Below are 18,133 nucleotides of genomic sequence, written 5' to 3'. Positions count from 1 at the left end.
AGTTTAGTTAAGTATTTAGGTGTAGCTTTATTTCTCTTGTCTCCCATAATTAATTTGAGGCAGTACTAATTATTAGCTCTATTAGTTCATTTAATCTAATCTATATTATGATGACTAGGTGTGGAGACAGGAGTAGGCTTGGTCATTCTCGGTGCATACCAATTAAAGCTATTTTTTAATATTTTAGGATCTTTTATGGTAATGCCTAGATGGTGTGAAAAGGCTGCACAGGCTGAGTGTGTGGCTGTTTTAATGTTTTCTTCCTTTAAATTTCCCTTGGTGGGGGCCCCCAGGGAACCGTCCAGAAACAGCCCCACTAAAATACGCAGAAGTTGTTCTGCCGTTATGGGCTGGTCTGGACCGTTAATTATAGTTCTCATCAGAGGAGGGGGCTTTGTGTAGGCGTTCCCAGCATTAAAATTATTAGTTCTAAGAAGGGGGGGGGGGGTGGGGCGGCTGCCGGTGTGTGTCTTTGTTGCACGACTGGGTTAAAGGCCCCCCTTGGCGGGTGGACGGACTCCTCTCTGGGCTTGGAGTTTAATACCCGAATGGCTTCCTGATGGTGGTGGCACTCCTGACTGTGTGTGTAGTGCTGACCTTTACAGTTGGCACATTTTAGTGGCTTAGCACATGGGTTGTCCGTCCCCCGCTTAGGGTGTTTGTCCCCACACCTGAAGCAAACCGGATCCCCCCTGGAACGACATTTTTTTATGCTATGTCCCCATCTCTGGCACTGCGCACATTTAATCGGTTTCGGTCTGAACATTAAGAGTGGATATGTTTGGGACCTGAACAGTATCAGGTCCACACAGTTATTTTTGTTTTTAAGAAGGACATCCCAGTAGCCATTTCTCCAGATTGTAACATTTTTTATGTCTAAGTCTGGATTTTCTTTAATTAAAATGTTTTGGAGTTGTACTGAGCAGCCATTAATTTCTTAATGCAAGGACGGTCAGAGGACGTAATCGTAAGCAATAAAATTGATATATTTCGATCCTTGAACGGAGCCTGCAAGAAAACACAAAGGAAATACAATGGGAAATATAGCGGCTAGTGACTTACTCTTGTCCAATGGTGGTATACTAATATATATGATGTAATTAGCTCAAGGCTTTAATATTTAAGACAATAAATGGAATGACCTCTCCCGTTGAAAGACAAAACCCGAATATCATTTCCACACTGAGAACAAGAGCTCTCAGTATTTATGCTGAAGATTATATAACTAGAAGCTGGACAGAAACACCAAGACAGAATACCAGCTTACAGTAGACCCAAGCTTGAAAGTTTAGAACAAAGGACAGACGCAGCGTAAGAATGCAAGTGCTATTGTTAGGTGCTTGTACAAGATTCATGCTTGTGTTTTTAATCAACATATCACCAGTTAACACGCTGACTGAAATAAGAGCACCTGGAATAAAGAAGCTGTATTAAAAGTAAATGATTAAATTAAAGGAGCACTATCCTTTTCAGAATTACCTGAAAGAGACATTGGATTAATTAGATATAGTAAACATTAAAAAAACATAACATACCATGACTACCTGTAAATAACAATTTAATTAGTTACAGGAAACATTACAAATATTATAAAATACTATTATATACAGATAAAACTCGATATTGCCACAAATATATTTATCATGTTTTATAAACTAGACAAGCCATACAGTAGGGCTATGCTTAAAAAGGAAGTAGAAAAATTCTGCCACTTACGTGGATTGATTTATACTTTTATTATTGAATACATAACATTCCAATAAATAATACAATTTTTTTTATTATGTATCTCTTTGATTGTTGTTATTTTTTCAAATATTTCAAATAGGCGCTGTTTAAATCATTTTTTATATTTTTGAAAATGGCCTTTTCGCGTGCTTTAAACTATTGTTTTGAAAATGACGTTCGCGCGCTTAAAAATGACAATACCAGAAAATTCGGGAAAAATATTTCCGTTAGGTTCGTCGCCCTGCATACTGAACACGTATCCATGTAATAGGTAGTTGTCGTGGTGTACTCGTTCAGACGCCTGCAATATCCGTGACAACAATTAAACTGCATTGTATCAGATTGCTCGTTGTGTACATATTTTATTAGTGCCTCACCCTAATTGGTTTGATTGGCAAGTCGCTAACTAATTGGATACCACGGCATACGTCAGATTATCAATTAACTAATTTTAATTTATGCACTTTGTAAAAATACATATATAATCCGTATTGTTATAAAGAACAATACAAAGTTGACGTTTAGCACTGTTACATGGAGAAGGCAAATTTATGAAAGCATCCGAGGTGGATTGGCCTTTATTTAAATGTAAAACTGATTTAAAGCCTTTTGTTTTCTTTGTAGCATGTAGTGAATTTACATTATGTACTAGAATTAGTAAAGCATTTTTATCGTGACAAAAATATATCTGTCTGTACTACCTTTGTACCACCTAAAATACGACATCCCTTTGGTGTCATAAGCAATGAAGTGTTAAATTATTCGCAGCATGGATTGATAGTAATTGGCGAGGATTTTAACGCTAAAACTGCTGCCGAGTGTGGATGTGTGAATAGTAATAGATTTAATTTTCTTGAAAATATGCATGTACCGTCAGACATTTTTTACAAGCACTGAGACAAAAGAAATTGCTGGGATAATATAAAAAAAAACAAATTTGGACAATCCCTCATATCATTAGCAATTGCATCAAAATTATTTTAAATGGTACAGAGAGAGAGAGAGAGAGAGAGAGAGAGAGAGAGAGAGAGAGAGAGAGAGAGAGAGAGAGAGAGAGAGAGAGAGCGCTTTAGAGAGAGAGAGAGAGAGAGAGAGCGCTTTAGTCCATTTAAAGGTCTGTAAATCAACACTACATTTTAACAGTCGTGCCTATAATTGGGCATTTAGAGCTGAGCTTCGTTTATACCCACTTTGTGTTTGTGTCTTCTTTGTTTAAATATATAACATGTTTTGCATCCAGTTCCGTATATGGAATGTTAATATTGAATAAAGTTTTTATCTTTTAAACTGTCGCAATCGTCGTCAGAATACGTGTTGTTAACCTATTTTATTTCGGCAATTAAGTCGGCACTTGATTGTAGGCCGAGTACTCTGACGGTAAGATAGCTAGACGGACGATTGGTAAGAGCGCTACCGACCGTCCAAATGTCCGTCTAGCTCTGTTATCGTTCGAGTACTCGGGCTATGCGTACAGGGGGCGAGACGTAGCTCAGTCGGTAGAGCTTTGGTACTTTGGTCGCAGGATCCATAAGCGTACAGGGGGCGGGACGTAGCTCAGTCGGTAGAGCTTTGGTAGTTTGGTCGCAGGATCCATAAGCGTACAGGGGGCGGGACGTAGCTCAGTCGGTAGAGCTTTGGTAGTTTGGTCGCAGGATCCATAAGCGTACAGGGGGTGGGACGTAGCTCAGTCGGTAGAACTTTGGTCGCAGGATCCATAAGCGTACAGGGGGCGGGACGTAGCTCAGTCGGTAGAGCTTTGGTAGTTTGGTCGCAGGATCCATAAGCGTACAGGGGGTGGGACGTAACTCAGTCGGTAGACCTTTGGTCGCAGTATCCATAAGCGTACAGGGGGCGGGACGTAGCTCAGTCGGTAGAACTTTGGTCGCAGGATCCATAAGCGTACAGGGGGTGGGACGTAGCTCAGTCGGTAGAACTTTGGTCGCAGGATCCATAAGCGTACAGGGGGTGGGACGTAGCTCAGTCGGTAGAACTTTGGTCGCAGTATCCATAAGCGTACAGGGGGCGGGACGTAGCTCAGTCGGTAGAGCTTTGGTACTTTGGTCGCAGTATCCATAAGCGTACAGGGGGCGGGACGTAGCTCAGTCGGTAGAGCTTTGGTACTTTGGTCGCAGGATCCATAAGCGTACAGGGGGCGAGACGTAGCTCAGTCGGTAGAGCTTTGGTAGTTTGGTCGCAGGATCCATAAGCGTACAGGGGGTGGGACGCAGCTCAGTCGGTAGAGCTTTGGTACTTTGGTCGCAGGATCCATAAGCGTACAGGGGGCGGAACGTAGCTCAGTCGGTAGAGCTTTGGTACTTTGGTCGCTTGATGCGCGGTCGGTCTACGATCGATCCCTGTCGGTGGGCTCATTGGGCTATTTCTCGCTCGATCCCGTGCACCACGACTGGCCGTGGTATGTGCTATCCTGTCTGTGGGATGTTACACATAAAAGATCCCTCGCTACTAATGGGAAAACGTAACGGGTTTCCTCTATAAGACTATATGTCGAAATTAACAAATGTTTGCTCTAGTGGTGTTGTTAAACAAATCAAACCATAAGCGTACATGTACAAGACGAGGGGTCGGAAGCATTTGCATAGCCAGGATTTTAAATGGAGGGGAGGGGGGGGGGGGGGCACACTATGTATGTATATATGTATGTATGTATGTATGATTTAATAACAAATTAATACAGTAAACAAAAAAGAAGAAAAAAGCTTTGATGGGGGAGGGGGGGGGGCGGCGTGTCCCCTCACTACTGGTTAGATGGTCAGTTGCACACCCCACACCACCCCATAGTTCGGGCAAAATGACATGAAAACTTTTTATCAAGTATTTTTAGTACCATCTTACTGACATTAGTTGTAATCCATGTAAATCAATGCGTAGAGATTCATTTTGTTTGATAGTAAAAGTTTATATGGGCAATGGACAACTCATTTAACGTGCCCCTATCCACGAAGGTTCAGGCACGCCCACTACGGATTTAGCCTCTGACTTCGCCAGTGACCAACTCCGGAGCAGGGGGGGGGGGGGGGGGGGGGGGGGTAAATTTGAGGTGGGCGGAATTTGGAAAAAAGCCATTTAGTAAAGTCAACGCGAGCGCGGACCAAATAGCAGACACTTCGCAAACTTGAAGTAACACCGAGTGGGAGCCGTGCTCTGATTGGCTGAATTTCAATTCCTCGGTGAAGCCTGACAATTACCTAAGTCTACAAAGAGTAACTGCATCCAAAAACATGTCTGGACTCTAAAATTAGACCCAAAAAGTTGAGACTGCTCGGCCGAAAAGGTTTTAAGGTGATTTGAGCAATTTAGACGGACTGCCGAAAATAAAAGGTTACCGACTGTTTACAAAAAAAAATAGACAAAGTTTTTTGAGATGACGGCCTAAAAATTAAAGTCTAGTAAAGTCCATACTCACGGAGGAAAAGGAGGTTGGTAGGAGGTTGGCGTAACAGGACTCATGGCGAGGTGATGGACTGCTCAGGCCTGAAGTTGGGGAGTCCTTCAGTCAAGATGTTGATGTTCCTGTCGATGGCTGCCGGATATATATCTCGCAACACTATCTTGAGGATGCGATGGAGCGTAGAGTTGGTCATATCCGGTATCAAGAGTCCTTGCCTGAACAGTCCGTCCTGTTGTGCAGTCACGTGGATCTGTTTGGCAGATGCTGATGGGTGAAGTTGGTATTTTCCAGTTCCGTTGGGTAGTTTTCGCCAGTTGTTTTCTTTCCATAGTCCCTTGAGTTGTTTGGTGTCAGTGAAATCGCCGTGGACAGCTCCCTGCCATTTGGATGGGATGTTATCACAGACGATAGTCCATTCGAGTTGGTCGAGTCTGCCCGGTTCGAAAACCGTTGACATCTTCCTCCTCTTTGACTCCCGTCCGGCTGCAGGGTCAACAACAGCAGCAGTGGAAGGCGCTTGTGGGCTCGCTGGAGGGTCCGTCATGATGACGTGCCCAGTTTCCATATCAGGAGGTGGGTCGTTAGGAGGGATCGCCACTGTCAGTGGAGCTGACAGCTTTGGTCCCCCCTGTTCCGCTCCTGGCGAGTGCTTCGGGTCAGAAACTGGGAGCGACTGCACAGAATGAACCGACCCCGGTGGTTTAGCCACCGGGTTTGGATCACCCTGTGTCGATCCCGTTGGTCTCATCTTCCTCTTCCGGTTGAGCCGCCAAGTTTGGTCCCCCCTGTGAAGTCTTAGGTCGCCGCCTCCGGGTCCTCCTCTTCGATACTGGTGAGTTAGAAGCTCCGTAACTCAATGTTACAACAGCACGGTCTCCATTATGCTCAATGCGGTACTTGACTAGCGGGCCAAGTACACGCAATACGGCCCCCAAGTTTATATATACCTGTTTGATAGTAAAAGTTTTTTTGTTTAACGATACAACTTGATCACATTGATGTATTAACCATCGGCTATTGGATGCCAAACATTTGGTAATTCTTACACATAGTCTTAGAAAAGAAACCCACTACATTTTCTCATTAGTAGCAATTAATCTATTACATGCACCATGCCACAGATAGGATAGCACATACCACAGCCTTTGATATACCAGTCGTGGTACACTGACTTGGCAAAGAGTTTCATAGTAATACAAATATACATGAATAAACGTGGTTATCGTGTGTGTGTGTGTGTGTGTGTGTGTGTGTGTGTGTGTGTGTGTGTGTGTCTATTTGTATGTCACACACTAAATGATTCCATATCTGGTTAACAATGTGTTTGTTTTGTTGTTGTTTTTTACTCTAAAGTGAACAAGAAGTAAGTTGTGAAAATGTGTATGTTCGACTACAAACCACATTGGTCGACAATCAAATTTTGTAACTGTTATAAATACCAATCGTTTAATGCATCAAAAAAATACAAAACAAAATACCAAAAAAAAATACAAAAAGATCATTTTTCCAGGTGAATCACACATGTAGTGATCATGGCCAGTCCTTGTTTTGCACAGCAAGTATGTCTGAACTGGGTGATGTCAACCTAAATCTGGAAATAATCTTTTACTTTTGGAGGCATCCCCCAATTTGCCATTTCACGGCTGCTAGGAAGTCTCTCCACCCCGACCATATATTCATACTCGGTATGTACAAATCACTCGTGAAAAGTGAGATCTCGTTCAACACAACTGTGCACCATAAATGTAGGTGCAATTCCTGTCAAAGATCCAATTTTCTTACCTATTTTCAAACTCATAAATAATTTTATTCAAATATAGGGGGTGTTTTAAAAGCACTATCTTCGTGGGCAACACGACGCTGATTTGTCAATTTACTTCTCTGCAACCTGTCATGGGCGCAGGCGCCGGATCCTCTGGTAAACGTGCGCATGACCATTATTATCATGATATATTTTTTATTAAATTACCGTAAATAGTGGTCATAGAGGGTATGGCTTTTAAACCCAGTGAAATGAGAGCACAGCAACAACAACGTATAATGAATAAAGATGTTATTCACTTCACGTCCTAAAATATATATTGTTGTGATAGCCTGGTGCCATTTTTTTTTTGTCATCTTTAGTCAAATAAAAATAAATAGGAACTGAATTTTTGAGAAATTCGAATTATATTGGGAAAAAAAAAAAATTAAATTAAATTTGATAGCTTATGATATATACAAGTAAATACTCTGAAACTGGGCTTATGTTGTTAGGGTTTGATACAATTTACTGTGGGCAGGTAAACGAAATTCGGCATCATGTTGCATAGAAATTAGTTTTATTAAAAAAAGAAAGTCAAGTCTTCTTGACTGATTCATAAGAAAGGTTTTGTTTTGGTTTATTAATCGTAGTTAAGACATGGAAAACCATGAATTTGAATTATGATACCACCACTAGTTAGGTATTGCTATTTCAGCGAGAGTTCCTCTCATTCACCAGTAGGCTGTTTAATTTTTTTTATTTCTTTAAAATTAAAAACAAGAGAAAAAAATCCTGTAAATAGGGTTTAGGGGCCATACAAATATTACCTAACGCGATTTTGGTAAAAATTAGACACCCTCCAACCCCCACCCCTCCCACCCCCCGTAACACTAGACCATGCAACTCACAAATATGCAACGTATGCAGACCTACCACCCCCACCCCTCCATTCACAAACCAATTATGCTATGGGTGTAATATATAGGCTACTGGAGTAATCAATAGTCGCACAGCTAAAAACAAACAGTAAAGTAAACATGTGTAACAGAAAATAAATAAAACAAATATTATTTACTTAAATAGTTGGTCCTTTGTTGTATGTAACACACTATTTGTTATTAATATTTACTGCCGAATTCATTTGCCAAATCAAGTGGGTTTTCTAAAAATGGAAACCACTTTTGGCGTACTACGTAAAACGTAACGAATAGTCGCGCACTCCATTACATTTACATGTTCGGCAATTTCCGTCTCTGGACCCTTATATTTCGTATTCGAGAAAACAGACTTTTCACTGATAAAAAAACAAATGACGTCAATCACTTGTCAATTTTTTTTTCATTTTAGACATATTCTGTCAAAGAACCAGGAAGTGTTTATTTTATCATTTGTTGATCAATGTGACGTCACTGGTTCGCTTGTGCTCATGAGCTTTAGAAAACAATGTGACGTGTGCGACTATTGACGTGCGCGACTATTGACGTGCGCGACTATTGATTACTCTACGATAATTTGAACTACTGTTTTAGGAAAGCGCAGATACACATTTCAACTTGATTTATAATCATTATTATGTGTTTACATCTAGCTATTCAGGCCCTAATCTAGAATTGAAAAAGTAGAAATGTCTTGTCCCTTTCCAGAATAAAGGGGAGAAGTTTGATAAAAATAGGCGAAGTGAACTTAATATATCTGTACATTTCACAACGTTTTGCCTCATTAATAACATATTTAAAACTACAGTAATTTAAATTTGTTATTTCCAAACGTAATCTAGATACTGAGAAAAGACAGACATTCTCTCAGCAAGTTACATACCTGTCATTATCATAGGCGTACAAACTCAAATTGTGATAGGGGGCTGTTGATTTTTGCCCGAAATATGAACCTCTAAACAAAAATGTCCGAATCTTGATTTTTATATTTCTGATAACACATTGGTAGGATTAACAACACCACTAGAGTACATTGAATGATTAATCATAGTCTATTGGATATCAAACATTTGATAATTCTGAAGTATAGTCTTAGAGATGAAACCCGCTACGTTTTTCATTAGTAACAAGGGATGTTTTATATGCATCACCCCACAGACAGGATAGCACATATCACGGCCTTTGATGTACCAGTTGTAGTGCATTGACTGGAACAAGTAATAGCCCAGTGGGCCACAGACGGGGATCGATCCTAGATCGACCACGCATCAGGCAAGCGCTTTACCACGGGCTACATTCCGCCTCTCTAGTCATAATCAGGATAGGACAAGATAGCAAACACTTATACATCAACCGGCGGATGGGGGGGGGGGGGGGGGCACGTTTTTATGTCCAGATAAAAAGATTTGCTCCAGCACCGTGGGGAGCAATTTCCTTCTGAAATAACCCGCCCCTCCCAATCCACCTCCCACCCCGACCCTGCCACCCCCTGTCGTCCCGAGCGCTGATCGTCTTTATATACGGTTGTAGAAAATAGCTATGATAGTATTATTTGGTTGAAAATTGATAAGCTTCTCAGTAAACGCAATAATGATACATTTATCGCCTGTGTTTACCTACCCCCACAAAATTCGTCCTACTATAAATTATGCGAAATCGATATTTACCAGGAATTACATAACAGTGTCGAATTGTATTCGGGCTTGGGTGATGTATTTTTAATTGGCGATTTTAACAGTAGAACAGCAGAAAATGCTGACTATATAAAATTTGATAATTTGGACAATACTGTCCTTGGCCATATAGAAAATGTATGTTCGTACACAGACGATCTGATCGAGGACAACCGTTCTAACCCAGATAAAGGAATCAACGGATTTGGGCGGCAGTTACTTAATTTTTGTAAAGCATCAGACTTCCGTATTGTTAACGGACGATGTAATAATGGCTTCTCCAGTGATTTTACTTTCAATGGTTCGCAAGGACTATTTAATTACAAAGCCAAGTTTATTTAAATGTATTGAATCGTTTAATGTGGGATGTTTTAATCAATATTCAGATCACGCCCCTTTGCTCGTATTGCTCCGATTGGCTGATGGGAGGGAGGAAGAACCAGGTGAAATAGGTCACAGATTCGATAGGTGTCGGTGGTCAGCTGACTACAAACCTCTGTGTTCAGAGGCTATACGTGTTAACATCGATTTATTGAATGCTTGTTTACCTATAGATATAGAAAATTCACAACAGGGTGTGGATAACATTATTGATAGTTTTACTCATACTCTAAAAGATATAACAGAGCAATTCGTTGTTGTGAAACACAAAAGTAGAGGGAAATCTTTAGTCGGTAACAATAATAGTGGCCAATACGAACAAAATGTATTCTCGCATACTAAAATCGACAAACCATGGTTCACTCATGATTGCAGGGTGTTGTATAACCGATATATAGATTCCTTGCGTGCATTCAACAAGCATAAGTGTGATAAAAATCATAAATCACTGCATGAATGTAAACATGAGTATAAGAAAATGGAATTAAAACTGAAAAGACAATACAAGTTACTAGAGCAAAATCAATTAGATTACTTACGTAAATATAACCCTAGACAATTTTATAAATATTTTTCAAAAAGTAAACAGAATCGAGCTGATATAACACTAACTGAATTTTTCAATTATTTTAAGGACAGTAGTTCCGTTGATATTAATTTAGATACGACTTGTGGTTATGAAACCAATGAAAATAGTGATACTGTGTTTGATGAATTAGACAAGCCAATTAATGAAAGCGAGGTCTTAGCAGTAATTAGAGAATTAAAACGCAACAAAAGCCACGGGCTAGATGGTATTATGAATGAGTTCTTTATCGAATTTGAAAATATATTATTGCCAGTGATTTGTAAGTTATTTAATGTAATACTGAACACTGGATTTTACCCGACTGTATGGTCAATTGCTGTCATTGTACCAGTCCATAAAAAAGGTAATATAAATGATCCGAACAATTACAGAGGTACAAGTTTGGTAAGCTGTTTAGCTAAGTTGTTTACCGGTGTGCTTAACAAGAGGTTATATCAGTGGTCAGAAGAATACAACATTATAACAGATGCGCAATTTGGTTTTCGAAAAGGAGTTAGCACTGTTGATGCTATATTTTCGCTATATTCTATAATAATGAAATCTCTGGAACATAATGGTAAATTATATTGCTGTTTTGTGGATTATAAGAAAGCGTTTGACTCTGTGAATCGATATAATCTGTGGACCAAACTATTTAAGTACGGAATTAATGGCAAACTGTTAAAAGTATTAAAATCTATGTATAACTGTGTTAGATCCTGCATAAATGTAAATGGTTTTAGATCTGATTTCTTTAAAAATACCATTGGCCTAATGCAAGGTGAAGTTTCATCACCAATACTTTTTTCACTCTTTCTAAATGACCTAGAAAATGAATTTATTGTTAAGGGTTGCCCTGATACTATGTTTAGAGATCTCAGTGTTTTTCTGTTACTCTTTGCAGATGATATGGTTATTTTCTCTGAAAGTATATATGGATTACAGCATATGCTTGACACATTGTTCCTTTATAATAACAAATGGGGTTTAACTGTAAATAAAACAAAAACCAAAATTATGATTTTCAGAAAACGTGGTAAATTACTAGATGATGAAAAATGGTCCTATGATGGTGACTCGGTCGAAGTAGTAGACCAATCTAACTATCTTGGTATTGTCCTACATTTTACCTGCAAATTTTCACATGCTATAAAATGTATATCTGAACAAGGAAGAAAAGCATGTTTTGCAATGAAGAAAAGTTCCAAGCCCTTGTTTTTAAACCAAAGTTCATTGTTGGCGTTATTTGATACGTATGTAGCTAGCGTACTGTTCTATGGTTGTGAAATTTGGGGTTTTCAAAAGCAGATTTAATTGAAAAAATTCACCTTGATTTTTGTAAAAATGTTCTAAAAGTTAAAGGATGTACAAGCAATATTATGATTTATTTTGAATTAGGTAGATATCCATTGGTGCATGAACGTACCTATCGTATGATGAAATATTGGTTCAAACTGATCAAAACTGATAATTGTATAATGAGTACAATGTATAGTGAGATGAAATCTAGCTGCGTCTATAAAAATAACTGGGTATTTTTTATTAAGAAAACATTTCAAGAGTTGGGGCTTGGTTATATTTGGGACAATCAGGATCATCTGGTAGAAAGTACGATGTATTATTTATCACTAATTAAACAAAGGATTTTTGACCAAGCATTGCAGAATCTTTACCATCAGCTAAATACATCTGTGAAATGCGGCAATTTGTATAGATACTTGGTCGAAGACTTAAAAACTCAACAATACTTGGTCAAGCCTATACCTGATATTTATAAAACATGTATTACGAAATTAAGGCTATCTTCACATATTTTGGCAATAGAAACTGGTAGATATAAGAAAATAAGTCGTCCCAATAGAGTATGCATTTATTGTAATAGCGGAGATGTAGAAGATGAATATCATTTTGTATTAATATGTACATTGTACAGAGATTTAAGAGAAAATTATATAAAGAAATACTACTGGAATAGGCCATCTATGCTAAAGTTTATACAGTTGCTGACCAGTAAAAACAAAAATATATTGTGTAAATTGGGAAAATATATATTTAAAGCATTTAAAATTCGAACTTCCTTAGTCTAAATATACTGGAATTATCAAGATATATAATATGTTGCATTTGAATGTCAATTTGTATATAATACTCTACCTATAAAACTATAATTTACATTCTCCTTATTGAGAATATATATGTACATGTGTGTGTGTGTGTGTGTGTGTGTGTGTTCTATTTATTATCCTAATTGTATGTACATGTGATATTGTATGTTTACTAGTATTGTTGTTTGTTCATACCAATAAGCCGCTATGCTTACGGTGAATAAAGAATTGAATTGAAAAAAAATATATATAAGCAGTACCAATAAAGCGTGCCGTACTAGCAATCTGACACTATGATCTCGTTGAAACGGTCACGTGACACACCTTGTGACCTGTTATTGACCAATGTGCAGGTTGTGTCTGTGAAAATACCTCACGGTCGTTTCAATGTAAGTACAAATCACATTTCCATACAAATACTGTTGCCTGTGGCTATACGTTTTAATAAGTCAAAACAATGTTATATAACAGTGTACACGTATTAAATACCATACTAAATCACACACTGAAGCAGTAATAGTTTTCCAGTGTATTTATTTACTTCCCGTTTCGATCCTAGTTTCACATAGTAGTAAAAAGTAAAGTTTGTTTTATTTAACGACGCCACTAGAGCACATTGATTTTTTATCTTATCATCGGCTATTGGACGTCAAACATATGGTCATTCTGACACTGTTTTTTAGGGGAAACCCGCTGTCGCCAAATAGGCTACTCTTTTACGACAGGCAGCGAGGGATCTTTTATTTGCGCTTCCCACAGGCAGGATAGCACAAACCATGGCCTTTGTTGAACCAGTTATGGATCACTGGTCGGTGCAAGTGGTTTACTCCTACCCATTGAGCCTTGCGGAGCACTCACTCAGGGTTTGAAGACGGTATCCGGATTAAAAATCCCATGCCTCGACTGGGATCCGAACCCAGTGCCTACCAGCCTGTAGACCGATGGCCTAACCACGTCGCCACCGAGGCCGGTCATACAGTAGTAGTGCACTGGACACGTTATGTCAACAACACATTCTACGTCCCTTCGGACTAATATAGTAGGTAAATGCATTTATATTAATCGCATTTCCACACAAACAGTAGTGTCAGCAGATGTATGATAGTATTGCAGGGGCGTAGCGTGATCAGGACCTGGGGGGGGGGGGGGGCGAGGGGGGGGGGGGGATGGGGTGTCAGTTCCCCCCCCCCCCATACTCAAAGCGATTTTTTCCACTATATTTTCCTGTGAGAGCATGACTCGACCCCCTTCGAAACTTCGCTCGCCACAGTCTAGACCCCCTTCTATATAAACTCGTCTTTGCAGTTTTATAAAAGTGTACACTTGTAGGTTACAGTTACTGTGTACGTGTTGTTAGAAACAGGAATGTGTTGGTATTAATCTCTTTATTTACGTCCTGTTTCGGTATACAACTTTACACAAGTCAATATTCTCTGTTTATCGACATACACTGATATCACCTAAGTTACTAGATGACGTCAGTCTACAGTTTACACTTAGTTATATGCATGTTAGTAATATCTGTATATTTATGTACAAACAGTTGAACTCTAAACGCTTGATCAGTCAAACCACAAATCATTCAATTGATCGACCTATGAACATAGCAAAGTTCAACCAGAAAAAATAAACAATAAACTGAATTAAATAGTATTCACGTTTTGTTATTGTTTAAATTAATTATCGATATCATTTGATGTCCTTTTAATAACGTAATAAATATTTAGCAATTTCAAGTCCATTACTTTGACATCGGTGATACGAGGATATTATTGACATGACAACATTCTAATGGGAATATTTATATTGCAGCATAATCCGTTTTTTTGTTGTTGTTTTGTTTTCTTTTTGTTTTATTGTTTTTATTATTATTATTTATTATTACTATTATTATTATTATTATTATTATTATTGTCCCCATACCATTGTGACGGTGTTAGGCTTGATGTGCTCTCATCGCTACATACGTCTTATCAGATTAAAAGGACATCCCTGAGTTTGCTGCATTGTGAGATGTTTCCGGCCAATAAAATATTTGTACGATTAAACTTACATACTAAATATATTTTCTTGTTTAAATATCAGTGTATGTATATTCAGTGTGTTTCTGGTTGTCTTAATATTTGTAAGAAGCCCAAACTGGATTTTGTCTTCAAATAATTTCGTACGTACAAACAAAATTATATTTTATAAATAAAATGAAATTTAACCTAGTACAAATACTAGAATGATCCGAAACACGTTTAATATACAGCCACTAATATTTTATACAGAAAAATATATTTGATACGTAATTACAATCGTTAAAAAGTCTCTGATAGTCGATAACATCTTAAAAATTGCAGCAAACTCAGGAATGTCCCTTTAATAATGATAAAACTGAAAACCTTATACATACACTGTACTGTTACACATATCATGTATATAAATATAAACGTACACATTAGTTGTGCACTCGCACATAATTACACCTATACATATATACATTGTATACATAAAAAAACATCCTTTTTATGGATGCTAAGAAGGTATTGTGGCAAGTCTGAAATTTGCGGGCAATTCGGTGTCATAGGTTCGAATCCCAGCAACGGATATGGGACAATTTGTGAGGACAGAAACGATTTAATTATCCGCTGCGCCAGTGCGTTAATATCAATATATGTAATCGTCAACCTTGACATACATACAATATATTGATATCCGTGCATAAATAAATAAATATATACATACATATATACATACATACACCTATAAATACATCTACACACACACACACACACACACACACACACACACACACACACACACACACTAGCCTGTGCCACGTTTGCCCACTGTTTCATGCACGTAAGCGAGATCGACCGCGTAACTTGTGGGCCCATGCATATGGTTGAGTTAAAGGGCATCCTCAGAACATATCGTGGCAAGTCTGCAAGTTGCGGGCGATACGGTGCTACAGGTTCGAGTCCCAGCAACGGTATGAGACAATTTGGAAGGCTGGAAATGATTTAATTATACCATGCACCGCTGCGTTAATATATTTGTATGTAATACGCAAACCCGACATACATACAATATATTATAGATATTAATACATCAACACACACACGCACACGCACACGCACACACACACACATGTCTCGGTGGCCGGCTCGTTATGGTGGTGGTCTGGGAACTGCGGGTGATTCGGTGCCCGTTCCCTTTATATCTTTGTATGTACTAGTCAAACCCGACATACATACAATATATAAATATCCATACATCTATACATATATACACACACACACATACTGAAGTACAATACATGCATAAATCAGAATGTACATGAACAGACATGCGCTCGTCTTATGGTCCAAAATTTAATAGAGAAGTTTGTAATTAGCCTAGAGAGAGAGAGATGGCGTGGGGGGGGGGGGGGGGGGGAGAGAAAATTAAATCTGATGTTACTGATTACAGTAAAGGAGCAAACGAAAACTAATATTGGTGTATAAGAACGAGTGGACCAGGGTTGTAACATGATCAGGAATCTGCCCTCTCAAAACAACTTTTCATAAAGTTTGTATGAGCAACCGTTAACAATATAAAATATTGAGCCATAGAATATTTCATATTGACATTTTTTTACGAATTTTTAATCACTGTTTGACAAGTGTTATCTACTCACATCCATTCGGTTTTAATAATTTCCTGTCTTATCTAATTTCATTGGACGAAATGTCGGAAGTACAACAATCTTTTCTGAAAAGGATCTACGAAAAACTGATCCAAGGTAATCACAATGACATAAAACTGGTCTTTCAAGATGGCTCCACGACAGGAAGTAGACTTTGTCTGACAGGACTGTCGTCCTATTTTGAGGCGATGTTCGCGACTGACATGTTGGAGAAGAACACTGGAGTGGTCACGTTACCGACAGTGTCCAAACAAACCTTTGACGATGTGCTGAAATTTCATATTCTTGGTGAGGATGTCGTCAACGATGTCAACTGTTTTGCATTGATTGACGTAGCTGAGATGATGCAGCTGGATGACCTCAAGTCTGTCTGTCTGAGATATCTGAACAACAATCTTACACTGACCACAGGAAACTGCGTTCTCAGGTGGAGATCATTAAAAAAGTATGGCATGGAAGATCTTGCTACAAAGGTTTTTCAGTGTGTAGTAAACAACGTGGACAAACTGTCAGAGAACGGGTCAGTGATGGATCTGACAAAAGATGAATATCTCCAGGTGTTATCTCGGGATGATTTGTCACAGAAAGAAGATGGCGTGCTTCGAGATGTTCAGAAGTGGATCAGTCAGCACAATCCTTCAGTTGAAACTATGGTCGACCTGTTCACACAAATCAGATTTGAGCATGTTAGCATGAGCTACTTGACAGATGATGTTATTTTTACCACATTTGTCCACCAACACGAGGCGTTACAACAAGTAGTTAAGAAAGGTATCAAATCCCATTATTCATGTTACACAAAAATGAACACGTTTATCGACAACAGGATTTCAGGAAAAATGCTTGACGTTGTATTCGTCCTTCAAGATTCAGTTAAACTGTTATCTGTCGCATGTTTGAGTGATAAGCACTGGTATGAACTTCCGAAATGTTCTAATCAACCAGGTTCATGGTTTGCAGCAGCAGTCTCAGGCAAATCAATATACATTACAGGAGGAGATAAAACACTAAACTCAATGCGTGTATTTAACGTATGGAGAAAGACGTGGAGTCGTGGTCCAGATCTCAAACATGATCGCTGTGAACACTGTATGGCTGTTCTAGATGGTACGCTGTACGTGATTGGAGGAGAACACAGTAACACTATAGAACAGCTGCAGCTGGGACAGGACGAGTGGCAGGTTGTGGGAGATCTCGGATGTAAACGAAAAGATTCCTGTGCTGAAGCTGTTGGAGAAAACATTCTGGTGATGGGTGGAAGATTGGATTGTAGTGTAACAGACCAGGTGCATTGCTTCAACACAAACACACACGCTGTCAGCACAATCAACATAAAGGTGAACAGCGGAGAACTGACCAGATCATACCTAGAGATGCCAAACCTGTATTTGTTACATTGTGACGGTGCTGTTGACGTCATTCACATTGACGACATAAACACACCAACATTAAGAGCCAAACGTGTTGGAAAATATGACACATACGGTTACCATTTTGGATTTCTATACAAAGATGGCAGCATCATTGTTATATCCAAGAAGGGCCTAGAGAAGCTGGACCTCAGAGATGGTTCCAAAGAATCCGTTACACTGAAAAATACACCATCATTTGGCGACATCTATGGTGCATTACACATGCAGATACCACGTTTCTGTTTGCAGTAAAGTGACACATTACATCAACAAGAACAATAGAGATATGTTCTGTCAGAAGTCCTATCATGAGGTATGGTAGAAACATAAAACGTATCATATCAACGGGTCAAAGTTCGAAGTGCATCTAATTTTAAACAGCGCATTAATGCTATGCCTTCCATTGGCGATGTATAAGTCTGTTATATAAAAACGTCATGTAGGCAGTATATTATCGTAGTTTGATTTAAACTGCTATCAGTATTAGAGAGTTTAGGATGTGATC

At 38.8% G+C, this 18,133-nt stretch overlaps 1 protein-coding gene across 1 annotated transcript; it reads left to right on the top strand.

Moving 5' to 3' along the window:
- Window positions 1-16,257: 16,257 nt before the first annotated feature.
- On the top strand, window positions 16,258-17,880 carry LOC121379481 (kelch-like protein 5). The gene has a single exon (XM_041508125.1). The coding sequence runs from the start codon at window positions 16,258-16,260 to the stop codon at window positions 17,878-17,880; it is 1,623 nt and encodes a 540-aa protein (XP_041364059.1).
- Window positions 17,881-18,133: the final 253 nt, after the last annotated feature.

Source organism: Gigantopelta aegis, chromosome 8, assembly GCF_016097555.1.
Source record: "Gigantopelta aegis isolate Gae_Host chromosome 8, Gae_host_genome, whole genome shotgun sequence".
NCBI lineage: Eukaryota > Metazoa > Mollusca > Gastropoda > Neomphalida > Peltospiridae > Gigantopelta > Gigantopelta aegis.
This window is presented reverse-complemented; position numbering and strand designations above follow the sequence as displayed.